This window comes from Pseudochaenichthys georgianus, chromosome 18, assembly GCF_902827115.2.
Source record: "Pseudochaenichthys georgianus chromosome 18, fPseGeo1.2, whole genome shotgun sequence".
Lineage (NCBI taxonomy): Eukaryota > Metazoa > Chordata > Actinopteri > Perciformes > Channichthyidae > Pseudochaenichthys > Pseudochaenichthys georgianus.
The window spans coordinates 1,362,783-1,385,033 of record NC_047520.1 but is presented as its reverse complement, the minus strand read 5'-3'; the positions used below and the strand labels follow the sequence as shown (position 1 = coordinate 1,385,033).

The 22,251-nt window shown below is 44.4% G+C and overlaps 1 protein-coding gene across 1 annotated transcript in view; it reads left to right on the top strand.

Annotated features, from left to right (window-relative positions):
• The window catches only part of LOC117463503 (complement C3-like), a 41,041-nt gene extending 19,705 nt beyond the window's left edge, over positions 1-21,336 (top strand). Inside the window, exons 32-42 of the mRNA XM_034105759.2 lie at positions 998-1,060; positions 3,649-3,730; positions 3,822-3,873; positions 4,048-4,138; positions 4,278-4,367; positions 4,454-4,556; positions 4,714-4,803; positions 11,702-11,794; positions 19,694-19,777; positions 20,728-20,872; positions 21,067-21,336. Coding sequence (XP_033961650.1) covers positions 998-1,060; positions 3,649-3,730; positions 3,822-3,873; positions 4,048-4,138; positions 4,278-4,367; positions 4,454-4,556; positions 4,714-4,803; positions 11,702-11,794; positions 19,694-19,777; positions 20,728-20,872; positions 21,067-21,208 — 1,035 coding nt within the window. The 3' untranslated portion in view covers positions 21,209-21,336. The remainder of the gene's footprint in view (positions 1-997; positions 1,061-3,648; positions 3,731-3,821; positions 3,874-4,047; positions 4,139-4,277; positions 4,368-4,453; positions 4,557-4,713; positions 4,804-11,701; positions 11,795-19,693; positions 19,778-20,727; positions 20,873-21,066) is intronic.
• Positions 21,337-22,251: the final 915 nt, after the last annotated feature.

Genomic DNA, 22,251 nt, shown 5'->3' with positions numbered 1-22,251 from the left:
TCCTAACATATTTAAAGGTCACCTCTCATGCTATTTTTAGGCAATAGCATAGGTCTCAGATCTATACAAATATATAAAAAACATGTCTATGAAGTGTTTTACTCAGAATACCAAACAGATCACCCATTCTAGCCATGCCTCATATCCCTCTATTTCACTTCCTGTTTCAAAAGTGCTGATTTGGGTATAAAGCTTTAAAAAAAAAAAAATGTTGATACAAAATAAAAAAGGAGGGGTCTGAGCTCATGTGGGACCCGGCAGCTACTGTCTAAACTAAATGCTGCCGTGATGAAACGCCATATCATGGATTATCAAGGATTCTCTCTGAAACAGTATGGAGCTCAAAGGCTTTCTCTCTTGCCAAGGTGAGTTCCTTTTTATTTCCTGCTTCTTCACATACATGCTCTCCAGTACAGGTTAGCTCTGAGTGTTAGCGATGCTAATGTAAACATGCATCGACCATAGGGCTGGTTGATTATGGCAAAAATCATAATCTCGATTACTTGGGTCAATAATTGATATCACGATTATTAAAAACGATTATTAAAAACCATTTATTGGAGAATTTTTCGGGCATTGTTTCTGATAGCAACGTCTACGCCTACATTTCCGATATTACGTCATATCGGACGCAAATCTGGATCAGCTCCATTGTACCCCCGTTTTTAGAGATGTGGGTACGGAGGAAAAGAGAGGGTTTTATTTTCTGACACTGACACACATATTTATGTATAAAAGAAAAAGTGCATTTTGCATGATAGGTCCCCTTTAACTTTTGAACTTTCTCCAATTTTATTTATGAATTCTAGAGTCCCTTGAGGATCTCAATTCTTCCATGGAGATTTTCCAGATAAATCTGATTTTTTTGAAAAAGTTTTAAATGTACAGCTTGCATATTTACACACTGATTGTTGATTTTGTCACACAAATAATATATACTTTAATATCTAGTTATCATTGACTGCTTGTGTTTGTGTGCATATTTAAACTCTGACAGATCAGTGAAATAAACCAGAATGTGACAGTGACTGCCAGGGGTTCAGGAGAAGCAACAGTGACAGTGAGTACAATATATTTGTATATGTTCAAAAGACCTCATGTAAGATGACACAGGAAGTGAGGATACCCGGCCCGGAGGAAGCCTGGGGTCCCCTTCTGGAGCCAGGCCCAGAAGGAGGACTCGTCGGCGAGCGTCTGGTGGCCGGGCTTGCCACGGAGCCCGGCCGGGCCCAGCCCGAAAAGGCAACACCTCCGATTCTCCGTCCCGCGGGCCCACCACCTACGGGAAACAGCGATGGGGTTGAGTGCGCTGCCGGAAGGGTGGCAGTGAAAGCGGAGGGTCTCGACGGACCAGACCCGGGCGACAGAAGCTGGCTTTGGGGACGTGGAACGTCACCTCTCTGGGGGGGGAAGGAGCCGGAGCTTGTGTGGGAGGTGGAGCGTTACCAGTTGGATCTGGTTGGGCTCACCTCTACGCACAGCGTCGTCTCTGGAACCTTACTTCTGGATAGGGGTTGGACTCTATTCTTCTCCGGAGTTGCTCAAGGTGTGAGGCGCCGGGCGGGTGTGGGGATACTCACAAGTCTCCGGTTGGGCGCTTCGTTTTGGAGTTTACCCCAGTGGACGAGAGGGTCGCCTCCCTACGCCTGCGGGTTATGGGGGGGGAAATTCTGACTGTTGTGTGTGCTTATGCACCCAACAGCAGTTCAGGGTATACAGCCTTCTTGTAGACCCTGGAAAGAGTCCTGTATGGGGCTCCTGAAGGGGACTCCTTAGTCTTGCTGGGAGACTTCAACGCACATGTGGGCAATGATGGAGACACTTGGAGGGGCGTGATTGGGAGGAACGGCCCCCCTGATCTGAACCGGAGTGGTGGTTTGTTACTGGACTTCTGTGCTAGTCATGGATTGGCCATAACAAACACCATGTTCGAACATAAGGATGCTCATAAGTGTACGTGGTACCAGAGCACCCTAGGCAGAAGGTCCATGATCAATTTCGTTGTCGTATCATCGGACCTGAGGCCGTATGTTTTGGACACTCGGGTAAAGAGAGGGGTGGAGTTGTCAACTGATCACCATCTGGTGGTGAGCTGGGTCGAGTGGCGGGGGAAGCCTCTGGATAGACCTGGTAAGCCCAAACGTGTAGTTCGGGTGAACTGGGAACGTCTGGAGGAGGCCCAAGTTCAGGAGGCCTTCAACTCACACCTCCGGCGGAGCTTTTCGGGCATTCCTGTGGAGGTTGGGGACATTGAACCAGAGTGGTCAGTGTTCAAAGCCTCTATTGCCAAAGCAGCGGCGGGGAGCTGTGGTCTGAAGGTCCTAGGGGCCTCAAGGGGCGGTAACCCTCGAACCTCTTGGTGGACACCGGTGGTCAGGGAAGCCATCCGACTGAAGAAGGAGGCTTTCAGGGATTTGTTATCCCGGGGGACTCCTGAGGCAGTTGCAAGGTACCGACAGGTCCGAAGGGCAGCAGCCTCATCCGTGGCTGAGGCAAAGCAGCGGGTGTGGGAGAAATTCGGAGAATACATGGAAAAGGACTTTCGGGCGGCACCAAAGTTGTTCTGGAAAACTGTCCGACACCTCAGGAGGGGGAAGCAGGGGACCATCCAAGCTGTGTACAGTAAGGATGGGACGTTGTTGACCTCAACTGATGGAGTGTTAGGGCGTTGGAAGGAACACTTTGAGGAACTCCTGAACCCGACAACTCCACCCTCTATGTTAGAGGCAGAGCTGGAGTATGACGGGGGATCAACACCAATCTCCCGGGGGGAGGTCACTGAGGTAGTCAAACAACTCCACAGTGGCAAGGCCCCGGGGGTGGATGAGATCTGCCCAGAAATGCTGAAGGCTCTGGGTGTTGAGGGACTGTCATGGTTGACACGTCTCATCAACGTTGCGTGGAAGTCGGAAAAAGTACCGAAGGAGTGGCAGACCGGGATGGTTCCCCTTTTTAAAAAGGAGGATCAGAGGGTGTGTGCCAATTACAGAGGCATCACACTACTCAGCCTCCCCGGGAAAGTTTACTCTAAGGTACTCGAAAGGAGGGTCAGGCCGATTGTCGAACCTCAGATTGAGGAGGAACAATGCGGATTCCGTCCTGGTTGTGGAACGACGGATCAGCTTTTTACTCTCGCAAGGATCTTGGAGGGGGCCGGGGAGTACGCTTATCCGGTCTACATGTGTTTTGTAGACTTGGAGAAGGCGTATGACCGGGTTCCCAGGGAGTTACTGTGGGAGGTGCTGCGGGAGTATGGGGTGAGGGGGTCTCTACTCAGGGCCATCCAATCTCTGTACTCCCAAAGCGAGAGCTGTGTCCGGGTCCTCGGCAGTAAGTCGGACCCATTTCCGGTGAGGGTTGGCCTCCGCCAGGGCTGCGCTTTGTCACCAATCCTGTTTGTAATATACATGGATCGGATTTCGAGGCGTAGTCATGGGGGAGGGGGTCTGCAGTTCGGTGGACTAAGGATTGCACCACTGCTACCCCGCGACCCGACCACGGATAAGCGGGAGAAGATGGATGGATGGATGTTATACTCTGAGTTTAAATAACAGTTAATAACTGATCCGTCCTTTTTTTTATTTTACCAAATACCCTTTTAACCTTGTGAGGACTTATATCAAATATGGCACCTTCTCTGTGTGACAGATGGTGTCGCTGTACTACACTCTGCCTAAACAAAAGGAAAGTGATTGTCAGAAGTTTAACCTGTCAGTGCAGCTCATCCCAGGTGATTTAGTGCCTTCTGTCTCTTCTTCGGTTGTTGTACCTTACTCTTGAGAAACAAATTAATTAAATATGAATATAATATGTTACTCCAGCTGACAAAATGGATGAGGACGAGAAGATCTACAAGCTGAGGATAGAAGTGTTGTAAGTACAACCAAGGCAACACACTGCCACATGGCTTTATTCATAACATTTTCTAACCAGCTATTTACAATATTATTATATTTCACAATCTGTATTAAATATTCTGCTTCTGTTCATTACCCTTTTCACTATATTCTTAACACTTTCATTTCCTTCAATCTATTCTGTGGACAGGTATAAGGACAATGAAAGAGATGCAACAATGTCAATTTTGGATATTGGCTTGCTAACCGGCTTCACCGCTAACACAAAGGACTTGGACGCAGTAAGAACTCATACACAGTAACCCACAACAAATGCACTTGGCACGGTTCCTGTTAAAAGAAAAAAGATGTGTATGATGGTTAGTGGTCTGATTATGCGTGCGTGCGTGCGTGCGTGCGTGTGTGTGTGTGTGTGTGTAGTTGTCCAAAGGACATGGGCGCACCATTGCAAGATATGAGATGAACAAAGTCCTGTCAGAAAGAGGCTCACTCATCCTCTACCTGGACAAGGTAAGACGTCGCTGTTTCCTTCCTCCATACTTTTCCTCTCTGCCTTGCTCTTTGTGTTTGAATCTCTATCTCACCTTTATCTACAGGTTTCTCACACACGACCAGAAGAAATCATTTTTAGGGTTCATCAGAAGATGAAAGTGGGCGTCTTACAACCAGTGGCTGTATCTGTCTATGAATACTATGAGCGTGAGTCTTAGAGAAACCTCCATGTCTTTAGTTCCCAATAGATGTCAGAGAATATAACACTGTCTATAAGCAGGCATTATTATTTGGTCAAGTATTTAATATATCTTTTATAAAGTACCGTAAGAACCTGTTTCAATATCTTTCTCTTCTATTGCAGAAACACATTGTGTGCAGTTCTACCATCCAGAGAGGAAAGGTGGAGAGCTACTGAAGCTCTGCAGAGGTGATGAGTGCATATGTGCTGAAGGTAAACGGCTCAAAGCAACCTTATCCATCAACTGTAAACTTTTATTTGTAATAATAATAATAATGGGTTTCATTTATAAAGCATTTCATATTTGACTTCAAATCCCGAAGTGTTACAAGCAGTGAGCATGATGAACAGTATACAAACAGTACACAACACGGTAGAATGAATAAAAAGCAATACAAAACAAACAATAACAATAAAATAAAAGGGTGGTAATAAATAAAAGGTCTAGGGAAAGGCTCTTTTGAACAGATGGGTTTTGAGGCCTTTTTTAAAAGCCTCCACGGTCTGTGGTGCTCTCATGTGGTCGGGGGGGGGCATTCCACAGACTGGGAGCGGCCGAGCAGAAGGCCCGGTCTCCCATAGTACGGAGCTTAGTCCTGGGGGGTTTGAGGAGGTTGGAGTTGCTGGAGCGGGTGGTCCGCAAGGAGGTATGGGGGGTGAGGAGTTCCTTGAGGTAGGGAGGGGCAGTTCCATTCAATTAAATTCAAAACCTTTATTTATCCAGGTAAAATCCCATTGAGATCAATGATCTCTTTTTCAAGGGAGACCTGCAGCAGTAGGTTCCACAAGAAGACATAAAAACATAAACAACAGAACAACAAAAGGACATCATACAGCAACATTTACAGGGATTACAATTTACATATTTAACCACATGTACAGGTACCAACAGCATCTGATTTTGTAGCATCCAACAGAGCTTTAAAAACATGTAGTGGTACTAGCTTGGTAATTTTCCATTATTTTCGCAGACTGTTCCATGTTAGTGGAGCTGCACATCTAAAAGCTTTCTTCCCTAAGACAGTCCTAGCACTTGGCACATTTAATAAAACCACAGCATGCGATAAGTACTTTCAATTCGCAGAGAGATCAGGGAGCAGATAGAAGATGGTAGTTTATCCAACATGGCTTTGTAAATGAAAAAGTACCAGTGACTGAGCCTCCGTACAGGAAGTGATGGCAAAACCGCCTTGGTATACAGGGTACAGTGATGCGTAAGTGCTTTACAATTTATCAAAGATCTCAGTACGCTGTGATACGCAGCTTCTAACTTGCTCAGGTAATTGGCAGGTGCATTCATATATAACAAATCACCATAGTCCAGCACAGGTAAAAAGGTCACAGTGACTAGCCTTTTCCTGGTCTCAAGCGAGAAACAGGACTTATTTCTGTAAAAGAAACCTAGCCTAACCCTCAACTTTTTGAGCAGGTTATATACATGAAATGTAAAAGTGAGACAGTCATCAAGCCAGATAACAAAGTATTTGTAACAGGTAACCACTTCAAGTTGTATTCCTTGCGTAGTTACAATATCCAAAGAAGTCTCCGGTGTATTTTTAGCTTTAGCTTTAGAAAAGAGCATTACCTTGGTTTTATCCACATTTAAAGAAGCTTTAGTTCAGAGAGCTGAGCCTGAATAATGTTAAAAACAGCCTGTAATTTAACAACAGCCTCATTAATCAAGGGACCTGCACAGTACATAACGGTATCGTCCGCATAAAAATGTAAGGTGGCTCCTTCAACATTTTCACCTAAATTATTAATATAGATAGAGAATAATAGCGGACCTAAGACTGAACCTTGTGGTACACCATTAGTGATGTTTAACCACTCAGAAGAAAACCCATCAAAGTGAACACATTGGGACCTTTCAAAGAGGTAGTTCACAAACCACCCCACTGCATGGCTGGATATGCCATTACTGACCAGCCTCTGCTTCAAAATGCGATGATCGACGATATCAAAAGCTTTGGATAGTTCAACAAATAGAGCTGCACAACTCTGCTTATTATCTAAAATACTCGCCACATCATTCACCACTTTCATTGTGGCAGTGATGGTGCTATGTTGCTTTCTGAAGCCTGACTAATGTTTAGACAGGATGTCATTTGTACATAAAAACTTTACTTGTTCACTCACTAGGCGTTCAAGAACCTTAGCCAGAACTGACAATTCTATAATTGTTTAATAAGGTGGCCTCCCCTCCTTTTAGTAGTGGCAGGACATAAGCTGACTTCCATACTTTTGGGATTTTGTTCATGCTGAGGGAGAGGTTAAAAAGAGTAGTAAGAGATGGAGCAATACAATCTGCAGCTATCTTTAAAAAGAAAGGTTCTACGTTGTCCGGACCAGATGGCTTTTTAGGATCTAGCTTGGTTAAGACTTCACGAACAACATCAACAGTAAAAGGAGTAAAACTGAAAGGGTTTTCCAGACCACATTGTTCTGAGTCAACGACGGTGGTGTTCACAGAAGCAGAATTAGGAACAGAATGAAATAGAGAGCCACAGGACACAAAATGACCATTAAAACAATTTAGCATGGTGGCCCTGTCTGATATAGTGCCAGATGCTGTGGTGAGGCACGGAGGTAGGTCATTACGGATATCACCGGTGGATATCGATGTTATGGCTTTCCAGAATTGTCTAGGGTTGTTCAGGTTATTTGTGGTTACTGACAGATAGTACTTAGATTTAGCACTTTTGACATTTGAAGTGAAGCTATTCCTTAGCTGCCTAAAACGCAGCCATTCTACCTCTGAGCCTGATTTCCTAGCCTTTCCCCAGGCCTTGTTTCTCTCATGCAGGAGACTAGACAGTTCAGCAGAAAACCAAGGATTGTCTCGTCCCCTCACTCTAAATGTACGCAGGGGTGCATGTCTATCTATAATTTCCATAAAACCAAGATAAAAATAAGACCATGCAGTCGCAACATCAGCACACAAATCAATGTTTCCCCAATCAAACCCAAACAGATCATCCACAAAACCCTGCTCCACAAAATGTTGTATGTCTCTCTTGATGATAATACGAGGTTTAACCTTTTGGACCTTAGTGTCCCTAATTGTGGCTACAAAACAGTGATCACTCACATCATTCGCAAATACTCCCACAGATGAATATTTATAGGGAACATTAGTTAAAATGAGATCAATTAGGGAGGATTTATTTGGGGACTTAATATTAGGGCGAGTAGGACTGTCAACAATCTGAGTAACATTCAATGAGATACAAAGGTTTTTAAAATCCTCTGACACTGCAGTTAACCAGTCCCAGTTAAAATCTCCAAGTAGCACTATTTCCTTGTAGTCTTGTTGCGATAAAAGATTTGCTAGCAAAGACAAGAAGTCTTTGACAGCTGAGGGGGGTCTGTAACAGCCCACCACCATGACCTGTTGACCCTTTGCCACTTCTATATTTAAGGCTACAAATTCAAATTGCCTACTGATAGATTTGGAAACTAATGTGGATACACTGAACTTATTCTTAACATAAAGGGCAACGCCACCACCTTTATTAGGCCGGTCGGTACGATACACATTATAACCATTTAAGGCAATGTCAGAGGCCAAAATAGATTTGTTTAGCCATGTTTCTGATAAAACAATGATGTCAGCCCAAATATGGACAAAATCTAGTTTACCTAACAGACTGCGCACATTCAAGTGGATGAAACCCAACCCAGACCTAGCTTTAAAATCAGCAGGAGTAGCGATCTGACTACTACTACTGGGCAGACCAGGGTTAGGTTGTACATTTCCTGACAGTAATAGCAACAACAAAAACCAGGCATCTTTTCCTCTTAAATGACACACATACATTGTCATCTACTTTAGAAACACCGGAAAAGTCTGCGAGAGTGTGATTAGAGCTTAAGAAGCAGTCCTGAAGAACCATCATCGCAGGAAAACAAAAAAGACAAACATATTTTGTCGAGCAGATTGACTGTGACAAGGCAACCGGTAATTGTTTGTGTAACACATCCGAACCTTTGCAGGGGATGCCCACTGCGGGTGGCAGAACAGACCTGAATCCAGTAGACTCCTCAGAATGACTAGAGATCTTCTCATAGTCCAAAATACTTAACAGGCATAGCAGAATCCCGATATGGGCCATTTTCCCAGACCAGCACACAGAATCCGCGATGAACCTGGAGCAAAATCAGCACAGCAGCAAAGGACAGACGAAAGCAGCAGCGTGGTATCCCCGGGGTGAAAGCAGGCCTCTGCAACAGCAGAACCAGGACAGGTGGAAAGCAGGCCCCAGCCATGGTAAAATCCTCCTCCGCACAGCAGCACACGCCCGGTGGAAGCAGGCCAAGCCCGAAGCGTGGATCCACTCCGTCTCTCCGCGACGACTCCGGGGTAAAAACCTCTCCAGTGCAGCCGTACTCTACAGGTGGGAGCAGGCCTCCGTAGATCGCAGATCGCAGGCAGCAACAGGTAGAGCCGCTCCGTCTCTCCGTGACGACTCCGGGGTAAAAACCTCTCCAGTGCAGCCGTACTCTACAGGTGGGAGCAGGCCTCCGTAGATCGCATATCGCAGGCAGCAAACAGGTGGAGTCGCCCCGTCTCTTCGCGACAAGCAGGCCTCCGTAGATCGCAGATCGCAGGCAGCAACAGGTGGAGCCGCTCCGTCTCTTCGCGACGTCTCCGGAGGAAAAACACCTCAGTACAGCCGTACTCGACAGGTGGGAGTTGGCCTCCGCAGACAACTAAAACTACTACTTGTATAAGCAGGGATGGCTAAATGTTTGTGAGCAGGAGAGCTAGATGCTAACAGACGCCAGATGCTAACAGGCAGTGGGAGCCTGTAAAAATTGCGACTGTTCTGAGCGTGAAGCTCTTACAACTTCAAAACTGTACTACAAAAGATATAATGAACAAATAAATAATGATGTAATATTATACAACAAGATAAAAAATGTGTTGTTGTTGATAACCAGGTGGAAATTACTTTTATATAGTTACCTGAAATGTAACTTGTACAATTATATATCTTGCCAACAATTGCTTCTCTATAATTGTTGTGAATTAAAAAACACTTGAAACGTACAATACCTGAGTCCAGTGTTGCCCAGACACAGAGAAGTGTAGGCAGGGTATTAATGGGCACCGGGAGCACCACAGGTCGGATCGTGAACGATTGAGTTCTAACTCAAATCCGAACGCTACACACTCTCCCTACCAGGGACAACAACAAAAAGATCTTCACAGAAAAAACGTTTTGTTTTAACCATGGTTTCAAAATGAGGGAATTTGGTCAGGTAGTGAAGGTTCAATCTTTGTGATAATGTGAGCCTTCCATGGATGCACAGGTGGGTGAGGACAGAGACCTTGAATTCGATCCTCAGTTCAACTGGGAGACAGTGTAGTGATTTAAGGATGGGGGTGATGTGATCATATTTGGGCACCCTCATCAGGATCCTAGCAGCGCTGTTCTGAATGTACTGGAGCTTCTGGATGCTTTTGTTAGGGATCTCGATGAGGAGTGCATTGTTACATTTTTTTATTCTAAATAACACAACACTTACATTGTGCTTTGTAGAGGTAGACTGCAGGGGCCTGTACTACGAAGCTGGTTCAACCTAACCTGGATATGTTTGAGTTAGCCGGTTGGCCTAATCCAAAACATACGCGCTCTCGCTAAACTGTACTACAACGCGGGTTATTAAGTGGATCGCTCAAGCCAGCCGTGTCCTATCTAGTTAGGTGCACGTTCACATGAAAGGGGTGTATCTGGAGCATTCGACCAATCACAAACATGGAGAAGCGCACTGACAGCGCAGCGTCATACTTCCTGAATGAAAAGTGAACTTTAATACTGGTCAAATATGAAGAAGTTAAACTTTAAACATCCATGACTTAAACACTTGATCCAGGATCAAAGCCACATAGCTGCACCTGCAAGGTGAACACAGCTGGAACAGAACACGTGTTTGAATGCGTACATTAACATGTTTATGATATCACTGCCCTGTCTAAAACACCATCTGACTTTCATTACATTTGTCTCAAGTGTTTCCTCAACTTAATGTGTTGCTTAAAATAATGCTTCTGCATCCAGTCTGTGATGCTGTGAGTGTTGCACGGCCAGATACGGCTCAGCTGACTCAGATCAGGAGATATATGATACATTATGATGTGATATGAATGATAATGGGACACATCGACGTCTGCACTCAGTGTACTTATGTTGTGGCAGATATTTAAGTGCTTTCTTAACGGTAATGTTATAATAGTCAGATTGCTCTGAAGATGGAGGTGATATTCTATTCATTTTCACGTTCACACATTCGGTGATTTTTGCCGGCCGTCTTTCCTGCAACGGCAGCTTTTCTGTATTTCCTTTCTCCTGTAATATGACTTGATTGCTTTAAACTCCGCACACTGAGCTCTGATTGGTCAGCAGGCGGTGCTTTCACTGAGTTGAGCTCTTAGCCTGCAACCTAACCTGGTCCCGACCAGGTTAGCCGCTAAGCATAAGTTACCATGGAGATCTAGCCCGCTAAAAAGAGAACCAGCTTCGGAGGACCGGAAAGCCGGAGTTTTCCCTGAATTTAGCTGGCTAAGCGAAAATCCTGCTTCGTAGTACACCCCCCACGTCTGAGGTCTGTAGACTGCAGCAGTGTATCATCATACTTTGAAAACAAAGACTCAGAGGCTATACAGCAATGCTAGTAGCTGAGAGTCTTACCTATGGACTGCAGCACTAACTGCTAGTCCCCAATCATGGTTGTGGAGATATTTCAGTGTTGACCCAAGTGTTGGAGCCACTAAACGACAGACAGACGTTGTCCCCATGAAAGCCACACTGCGAGCATCGAATCATAATCATATCACCAGGAATTGTCTCTCAGATTTACAACATAAATCAAGGAGTTGTACTCCTTGTGAGGAAAGCACTTAGCTTCACATCTGGTAAAGGAGAATGCTGTAGAATTGAGTTTGCAGTAAATAACCAGATTGGAACATAAGCACCTGAAGTCTAAAAGAAACCTCACTAATAATCTAAATGGTGACCTAAATACAGCTGCCATCATCCATGCTCATGTACTACTATGAACATTTGATCGGATGTGTTATAACTTTAGGCCAATTGTGTATTTCCAGAGGACTGCAGTATGCAGAAGAAGGAGAACATCAGCAATGATCAGCGCACAGCTAAGGCTTGTGAGAGTACACAAACCAGCAAAATAGATTTTGGTAAGAGAGCATAAATGGATTGAATTTACTCAATATGGTACTTTTATACACTAACATACCCTAGGGACCAGAGGGTACAATGGTTGGACATTTACTACCGGCCGCGGTATGCCTAGTGTACAGGGTCCATATAACCGACTTAATGCATAGCGGGAAGTCGGTTATATAGACATCAACAGAATAAGTGTTTAACGGTGATTTAAACTAGTTTATGCGGGGAAAAGAGTGCTCAAAATCGGATTCAACAGGCCATCCACACCGACTCCCATTAAAAGTGATTGAAATGTACAGGAATCTGTCCATTTCAATCACATTTGATGACCCGTCCAGGGTGACTTTCTTCCCCAGGAATTAGTGTCTGAAAGCTGGCTAACATTACTTTAAATACAGTGTGCACATGGCTTTATTACCCATGAAATAGTGTGTGAAAGCTGGGTGAGTTTGATGTGAATTTAAGGAAGATATGGCCATTTCATCCACACCTCACGACTCCCATTAAAAGTGATTGAAATGTACAGGAATCTGTCCATTTCAATCACATTTGATGACCCGTCCAGGGTGACTTTCTTCCCCAGGAATTAGTGTCTGAAAGCTGGCTAACATTACTTTAAATACAGTGTGCACATGGCTTTATTACCCATGAAATAGTGTGTGAAAGCTGGGTGAGTTTGATGTGAATTTAGGGAGGGAGAGCAGCAGCAGCAGCCGCCGCAGCAGCAGCAGCAGCAGGCTGTGACCCTGGCGGAAATACATTGATTGTTTTAGCCAGGAATAAGTGTTTAGAAGGCGGGTAAAGTGTTCCTGCAGCTCCTCCATGACGGTAATAATGATTAGAAATCATTTACAGGGCAGAAAGCTGTTTTTAAAAGTGAAAAAACGATTTGAAACCGTTTGAAATGACTGGCGGGTGCTGATGGAAAGCAGGCGGAAATAAATGGATTGTTTACCCAGGAAAAGGTGTTTAAAAGGCGGGTAAAGTGTCCCTGCAGCTCCTCCATGACGGTAATAATGATTAGAAATCATTTACAGGGCAGAAAGCTGTTTTTAAAAGTGAAAAAACGATTTGAAACCGTTTGAAATGACTGGCGGGTGCTGATGGAAAGCAGGCGGAAATACATGGATTGTTTACCCAGGAAAAGGTGTTTAAAAGGCGGGTAAAGTGTTCCTGCAGCCCTTTAAATACAGTGTGCACATGGCTTTATTACCCATGAAATAGTGTGTGAAAGATGGGTAAATTTGCTGTGAATTTAAGGGAGATATGGCCCTTTCAAACAGGGAGATGTACAGGCCTTTATTACCCACGAATTAGTGTCTGAAAGCTGGCTAACATTACTTTAAATACATGGTGCACATGGCTCTGTTACCCATGAAATAGTGTGTGAAAGCTGGGTGAGTTTGATGTGAATTTAAGGAAGATATGGCCATTTCATCCACACCTCACGACTCCCATTCAAAGTGATTGAAATGTACAGCACTCTGTACATTTCAATCACATTTCCCGACCCGACCAGGGTGACTTTCTTCCCCACGAATTAGTGTCTGAAAGCTGGCTAACATTACTTTAAATGCATGGTGCACATGGCTCTGTTACCCATGAATTAGTGTGTGAAAGATGGGTGAGTTTGATGTGAATTTAAGGGAGATATGGCCATTTCATCCACACCTCACGACTCCCATTAAAAGTGATTGAAATGTACAGGAATCTGTCCATTTCAATCACATTTGATGACCCGTCCAGGGTGACTTTCTTCCCCACGAATTAGTGTCTGAAAGCTGGCTAACATTACTTTAAATGCATGGTGTACATGGCTCTGTTACCCATGAATTAGTGTGTGAAAGATGGGTGAGTTTGATGTGAATTTAAGGGAGATATGGCCATTTCATCCACACCTCACCACTCCCATTCAAAGTGATTGAAATGTACAGCACTCTGTACATTTCAATCACATTTCACGACCTGTGTAGACTGGCTTTCTTACCCATTAGGTACACCGACAAAGCCACCTCTTCGGGGCCGCTCCAAGACCCCCAAAACAAGGACGCAGCAGCCCCAGCATCTCTCCCTGACATGAGCAAACAGGTTATTTCAAACTTCCATGACATACCCCGGGGAAAAGCACCTCTCTGTGGCCGCTCCAAGACCCCCAAAACACGGACTAAGGAGCTCCAGGATCCCTCCCATGTACCTCCAGAACCTCGAGCACCTTGGGTCCCCGGGCCCCCGAACTTAAGCACTCCCCCACGGACTAAACCAAGATGATCACACCCTCAAGAATCTCGTGCCCCTGGGAATCTTAAAGGGGGGTCTACTTTGCGGTGCTTTACCGTCCGCCCATCAGCACCCATAGTCGGCCTTCCTCACAGCAGCAGCACCCAACCTCCATGGAGGATGTTTCTCGTGCCCCTGGCTACACTTAAAGGGGGTCTACTTTGCGGTGCTTTGCCGTCCGCCCATCAGCACCCATAGTCGGCCTTCCTCACAGCAGCAGCACCCAACCTCCATGGAGGATGTTTCTCGTGCCCCTGGCTACACTTAAAGGGGGTCTACTTTGCGGTGCTTTGCCGTCCGCCCATCAGCACCCATAGTCGGCCTTCCTCACAGCAGCAGCACCCAACCTCCATGGAGGATGTTTCTCGTGCCCCTGGCTACACTTAAAGGGGGTCTACTTTGCGGTGCTTTGCCGTCCGCCCATCAGCACCCATAGTCGGCCTTCCTCACAGCAGCAGCACCCAACCTCCATGGAGGATGTTTCTCGTGCCCCTGGCTACACTTAAAGGGGGTGTTACGTCCCCACTAAGGTCTAGGGGACCTGGAGACAATAACGTACAACCAATAAGTATGAGAGAGTCAGAGTAAAGGTTGACAAAAGGTTTATTCCTTGTAACCTATCAGATAATACAATTAAACAGAAACTCTGTTTGTGAGGAGGAGGAGGAGTCAAAGGATTGTGCCAAACAAAAGAAACAAGCATAACAAAACCAGGCCTACCTCTACAACTATCCTTTGAAACCAAACTCAAACAAAAACCTTCACTAACTAACTACAAAGAATTTGACAAAACAATATACAGGGGTGGCAACAATCCGCTTACCTAGTGTGTCTAAACAATAGTTAGCTCGGTGGTGAGAAATGTACAGGGTACCCCAGACTTACCTAACTCCTCCACCTCTCAACACACACATTAACAAAGTTCAGATTTATCCAAAGAGCTTTAGTTGCTAAGCACAGCCGTGTTCCTTCCTCAGCAACAGGCCCAGAGTGAGAGAGAGAAGACTTCCTGGGTGCCTCCTTTATGGTCGGCCCTGGTTGCTGATAGGCCAGCTGAAGGTGAGAGGATCCAATCAGCCATCAGACTCAGGTGCACAGGCAGATACCGATCAGCTGCTGATTAGCTGTGCAGAAGACAGGGAGAAGAGAGAAACACAGGAGGGAAGGAAAACCACACATGTACAGCCTGCCTGGCACGTAACACCCCCACACATATAAATCCAAACAGTATGTTTGGCCCTTACAATGAACATTTATTTACATAGCACGAGATAGTGCATCGGCAAGAACATTATCGGACCCCTTTTTATGGCTTATGTCAAGGTTGTAGTTCTGGACAATCAACGACCAACGCATAAGGCGTTGATTGTGGTTGTACATCCTTGAAAGAAAAACCAGCGGATTGTGATCAGTGTATACCTTAATAGGTTTTACACTGGAGCCAAGATACACCTCAAAGTGCTGCAAGGCAAACAATAGAGCTAAAGCTTCTTTCTCAATAGTAGAGTACTTCAACTGATGTTTGTTGAACTTTCGGGAGAAGTAGCTCACGGGGTGATCGATAGCCTGTGCATCTTCTTGTAGAAGAACAGCCCCTGTCCCAACTCCACTGGCATCGACCTCGAGCTTGAATGGCTTCGAAAAGTCTGGTGCAGAAAGAACAGGAGTACAACACAGAATACCTTTTAGGCTCTCAAATGACTGCTGACACTCACCGGACCAAACGAAAGACTTTGAGGGACTGGTCAACGTAGTGAGTGGGGCCGCCACCGATGAGAAGTTTCTGCAGAAACGGCGATAGTACCCTGCCATTCCTAGGAAGCGGCGAAGTTCCCTCCTGGTGGATGGCACTGGGAGGGAGGCAATTGCCCTGATCTTTGCATCAGCAGGGCACACCTTCCCCCGACCAACCTGCTGACCAAGGTAGAGAACGGTACCTTTTCCAAACTGGTTCCCAGTTTTAGTTTTAGGTAAGGGTCCCACACAATCCACAATCACCCTTTCAAATGGCTCTCCCATTACCGGAATAGGAATGAGAGGAGCAGGGTGAATCACCTGATTCGGTTTACCAACAACTTGGCACACATGACATGTTCGACAATAAAGAACTACATCAGACTTAAGTCCTGGCCAAAAGAAGTGTTTTAAAACTCTTTGATATGTTTTTGTTACCCCCATGTGACCTGACCATGGATGATCATGAGCCAAGGACATCACCTGAGAACGATAGGTTGTTGGCACGACAACTTGATAAATTGCTAAGGAGTCTGACTCCTCACAGGCATCACTAATCCAGCGACGCATTAATAGGTGATCTTCCATAATGTAGGCCATCTTCTTTGACTTGGCCTCTTCCTGACTGATAACAGAAGAGAGACATTTAGAAAGTGTTTCATCACTTAACTGGGCTGCCATGAATTCTTCCCGAGTGGCAGGCAGTTGTACAAGCTCCGAGCTGTTACTGGGTGATCCAGCACCAGCAGACCGGGCCTCCTCTGGCAGTCGGTCCGACACTGTCATGTCTTCAAGAAACTGCCCTGTAGCAAGAAAAGAATCAGACAAGTCCTCTCCGTATTTCTTTAACTGTGCCCTTGTAACAACACAAGCAGGAAAGATTTCGGGAGGTACTTCAGCTGATTTCTCTGCGTCTAAACTTAGATCAGGAGAATCAATGACCTCAGGTACTGGCTTAACTTTGCCCCCAGCCAAGTCATTACTGAGGATGAAATCAACACCTTTGATGGGCAAGGCAGGGAGGACAGCTACTTTAAAGAATCCTTTGACAAGAGATGAGTGAATATAAACATTGTGCAAAGGAGCCGCAACTAGTGTCATGCCTACCCCTTGAACAACAGCACTTGATCCACATGATGATCTGGAGGTTAAAGGTAAGATGCCTTCCCTAATAATGGACTGAGAACCTCCTGTGTCCCTAAGTACCTGTACTGGCAGCTGGTCTTTAGGATCCCCAGTTAAAGAAACAAAGCCCTTGGAAATAAAGGGTTTGAAACAGGGATCAGGTACATCATCTTCCTGGGACATTTCTATGTCTGATAGGGAAACTCCTTTAATGAGTCCCATGCCTTTTGGCGTTTGAAAGCGTTGCGAAAATTGTTGTTTACGCTTTAAGAAATGACACCCTGAAATAAGGTGTCCTGTTTTATGGCAGTAGTTACACTCACGGGGCCCCCGTGGAGGTGATGGTGGTCCTCTAGACCTTTCAAAAGTTGTTGGGCCAAGATCAGGTCTTCCGGTTAGTGATATTGAAGCACTATCTGGGCGCAAGGGTGAAGAAAACATAGTCTTGTGAGTGAGCATAAATTCATCTGCTAAAACAGCTGCCTTAGCCAGTGAAGTAACCTTCTGTTCATTTAAGAATATCACCATCCTTTCAGGCAAAGAATTCTTAAAATCTTCCAAGAGAAGTAACTGACGAAGACTCTCAAAATGATCCTTCACTTCATTAGCCGCACACCATTTATCAAAGAGAATGCCCTTCTCTCGCGCAAACTCAACAAATGTCTGCGTAGCAGACTTTTTATGGTTTCTGAACTTTTGTCTGTAGGCCTCCGGCACAAGCTCATAAGCACGCAATATCGACTCTTTAAGCACTTCGTACTGCAAGCTTTCTTCCAAAGAAAGTGAAGATACCACTTCCTGAGCCTTACCTACTAATTTGCACTGAAGTAGGATTGGCCACATGTCTTTAGGCCAGACCAGTGCGGTAGCAATTCTCTCAAAAGCACAAAAATATGAGTCAACCTCTGACTCTCTAAAAGTTGGCACTAAAGCAATATTTTTACTAACATCAAAACTCTTTGTATGAGAGACTGTATGTGAAGGTCTTGACCTCTCAAATGTCTGCTCTGAAGAGATTCTCAGGGCATCAACTTCAAGCCGCTTTAACGTGATTTCTTTCTCAGCTTCTATCTCTAACTTGCGAATCTGCAGCCTGTGTTCATAGTCCGCTCTACGCTCCTTTTCCTGGCCCTCCATCTGAAGACGGACAAGACGAACTTTTAGTTTGGCATCACTACTTGCACCTAAGCTACCCGGAGAGAAAGCCTCAAACCTAGGAAGCGTTGCAGGAGGAGCTTGAGGACTAAACTTGTCAACTCTAGGTGTAGCTAATACTCTTTCCTTATCATCTTCAATAGACACCTCAGCCCTAGGCTGAGTTGACATGCTTGGGATTACAAGAATCTTTAACTCCTCTAGTCTTTGCAGGATTTTCTCTCTTATCTCTTTTTTTACTTTATACTTGTCTACTGAAATGTTAAAGTGAGCTGCGATACATAACATGTCATCTTTGCGACAGGAATACAACGTATCAACACTTGGACTTTCAATAAAGTTCTGTAAGTCAAAACCCATTTTTCAGCCAATGTACAACACCTACAATGACTTCTCAATTATTGGTTGTTTTTATTTCAGGAAAATAGAGATCCCGGACGAGCCCCCATTTGTTACGTCCCCACTAAGGTCTAGGGGACCTGGAGACAATAACGTACAACCAATAAGTATGAGAGAGTCAGAGTAAAGGTTGACAAAAGGTTTATTCCTTGTAACCTATCAGATAATACAATTAAACAGAAACTCTGTTTGTGAGGAGGAGGAGGAGGAGTCAAAGGATTGTGCCAAACAAAAGAAACAAGCATAACAAAACCAGGCCTACCTCTACAACTATCCTTTGAAACCAAACTCAAACAAAAACCTTCACTAACTAACTACAAAGAATTTGACAAAACAATATACAGGGGTGGCAACAATCCGCTTACCTAGTGTGTCTAAACAATAGTTAGCTCGGTGGTGAGAAATGTACAGGGTACCCCAGACTTACCTAACTCCTCCACCTCTCAACACACACATTAACAAAGTTCAGATTTATCCAAAGAGCTTTAGTTGCTAAGCACAGCCGTGTTCCTTCCTCAGCAACAGGCCCAGAGTGAGAGAGAGAAGACTTCCTGGGTGCCTCCTTTATGGTCGGCCCTGGTTGCTGATAGGCCAGCTGAAGGTGAGAGGATCCAATCAGCCATCAGACTCAGGTGCACAGGCAGATACCGATCAGCTGCTGATTAGCTGTGCAGAAGACAGGGAGAAGAGAGAAACACAGGAGGGAAGGAAAACCACACATGTACAGCCTGCCTGGCACGTAACAGGGGGTCTACTTTGCGGTGCTTTACCGTCCGCCCATCAGCACCCATAGTCGGCCTTCCTCACAGCAGCAGCACCCAACCTCCATGGAGGATGTTTCTCGTGCCCCTGGCTACACTTAAAGGGGGTCTACTTTGCGGTGCTTTACCGTCCGCCCATCAGCACCCATAGTCGGCCTTCCTCACAGCAGCAGCACCCAACCTCCAGTGGAGGATGTTATCATGCCCCTGGCAACACTGGTAAACACTGGTAACATATGTCTAGCCGCTGACAGGAACTTGACATCGGAACTTGACATCGCATTTCCATTGAGCGGACTCCCGTACATGGGAAGGGCAAGTCCCACGGTACCTCCGTTCATAAGGCTGACATTTGCCTTACAATGCATTTGTTTGATTGTGTGTGTCTAAGAGGTTGGGAGAAGAAGTGAGCAATGAAACAGATGAGCTAACAATCTACAATGTGTCTGTCCTCAGTGTACAAAATGAAACTGGAAGTGTTTGAAGAAGAGTTGTCCACAGACATTTACAAAATGCATGTTCTGGCTGTCATCAAAGAAGGTGGGTATCTATTAACTGCCTGAAATGGAGTAGCCCCTGATGTTTCTAGGGTGCCGTAAAGGGTTAGGTGACTTAACAGTTGGTTTAACTGCTTTTAAATGTTGTGTGCACATTTAATCTCCTGTCAGACAATAACATACAACTTTTAAAATGTTGGTGAATGCATTTATGTCTGGCAGTTAGATGTCAACACCGGTCATTTTCATGTTTCTAGGCAAAATAAGATGTTCGACTTGTTGTTTCATTTATTAGTGCAGTTAGCAGCTTGTTGGCTGGATAATTATTATACAGTCGTGAGTGGGATACATTTAAAGGGGCCCTATTATGCTCTCTTTTAGGATTCATATTTATATTTTGGGGCTCTACTGCGACATGTTTACATGCTTTAATGTAAAAAAAGTGCTTTTTTTAATATTCTCACTGCCTGAGCTGCTGCACCTCTTTTCACCCTCTGTCTGAAACCAGAGCCCAGTCTGCTCTGATTAGTTAGCTGGCCGGCTCTGTTGTGATGGGTCAACCACTTGGATTTGTCCCGCCCCTTAGCCTCTCACGTAAGATGTGTTGGGGGCTAGACAATAGAAGCGCAAGTGTTATGTAGTGATGTCACTATGTCGCAGTAAACAAGTCGTCCAATGGAAGAGTTTGGAGCAGGGGGTGGGAGTGTGTGTCTGAAACTCCCTCTGGAGGGAACACAGGGATTTCAGCCATTGCAGACCATTTACATGCACAACAACCCATATAACTGCAGGAGAGGGAAACTCCAAAAAGCAGAATACAGCCCCTTTCACTTTTGGACAGAAGGCAAATAAGTGCGTTTCCAGGAACGTTTGTTCCTTTCAGAATGAGTCCACTGGAAATATGTAATAATGAAGTACTTTTGTTTTGTGATGAATGATTAGCTATCCATTTGATCCTCACCTTTTCTTTGTTCTCCTCATTTTAAATAACAGGAACGTCTGATGTGGGTCCCCTGAATAAACTTCGCACATTCCTCAGTTATCCGCACTGCAGGGAGTCTTTAGATTTGGTTGTTGGCAAAACGTACCTTATCATGGGAACATCAGATGATATTCACAGAGATGAGGCACATCAAACGTAAGTTAGATCTTTCTGTTTCACGGCTTTTTATACTAAATCAAGTCAATATTTGTTTTACTCATGTACTGTTGCCATTGATCAAGTAATAAAGTATCCAGAAGGAGGAAGGAGGCTTTCTTATGTTATGTTTGAATGTTACAGATAGCTGTTCACATGAAGACCTAACGTGTTTTTCACTCTGCTCTCCTTAGGTATCAGTATGTACTTGGAGAAAGAACCTGGATCGAGTACTGGCCCACAGAAGTTGAGTGTCAAGATGATGAACACAGACCTACCTGTTTGGGCATGGAGGATATAGTCCAGAAGTACCACGACTTTGGATGTCAGGGGTAGTGAAACTCAAGAAAATTAATTGTTTTTGCATTATTCCCATCTTGTTCGACTTTCACTACATGTATGTATGCATGTATGGGTTTACAATGTTGTAGTCTATTGGTTAAAATTAAATGATCTTAATCTCATTTTCTGTGTCATATATTCATATTCATTTTTAGTTCATGTAGAAAATTAGACAAATATTGAACTCTTATGTTGGTTATAGTAAACGTTGATGAGTTCTAACCATTTAAACTGATAAATGATGTATTTGTTTTAAGTGTTTAAGTCGTCTTCTTCTGCAAAATACAAAATGTAATGTGTATTTTTGTAAGCTGGGGTCCCTAAAGAGCCACACTGTAAACATCAACCTATAGGATCTACTCAATAAAATGGGGGTAACAATTTGCACACTCCTTTTGAGTAGATTTTACCCAATGTTTTTGGGTAAAGGTTACTAATATTTAATATATAAGACTTACTTTAAGAAATTAAGTCAAATCTAACTCAACTACTTAAAACATATTTATAAATGAGTAATATTTACTCTCAATCATAGGCAGCTGGGTAAAGATTACTAATATTTAATATATGACTTACTTTAAGAAATTAAGTAACTCTAACTCAATTACTTTATAGAGAACCGCAGTGACGCGTCCTAAAACCCGGAAGTAAGTTAGCATTTTTAGCACTTCCGGTTCCTTCGTCAAAAAAGCAATGTATTTTCTCCATAGGGTTTTGGAAAATAGCTCGAAATAAGGTCTGTGGTTGACACAAATTTAAGAGATAAATCACGTTTTGTTCTACGACAGTAGATACATCAGCAGTGACCCCACTGGTGATTTGTGAAGAGTTTACGTGTCTGAAAAACGATGGTTGTTACCGAGTGGCTGAATAGGACTACAGAAATGGTCGAGTCCGTTGTACGTCATTACGCCTACACACGTAAACACTCCCGCTAAATTTGTTTTCCCCTGTGTTCTGCTTGAAAGCAAGTACCTGCCTATCTTTAGTAGCCTATCTGTAGTCTCTTTAGTATCTGTATATCTATATCTTACCAT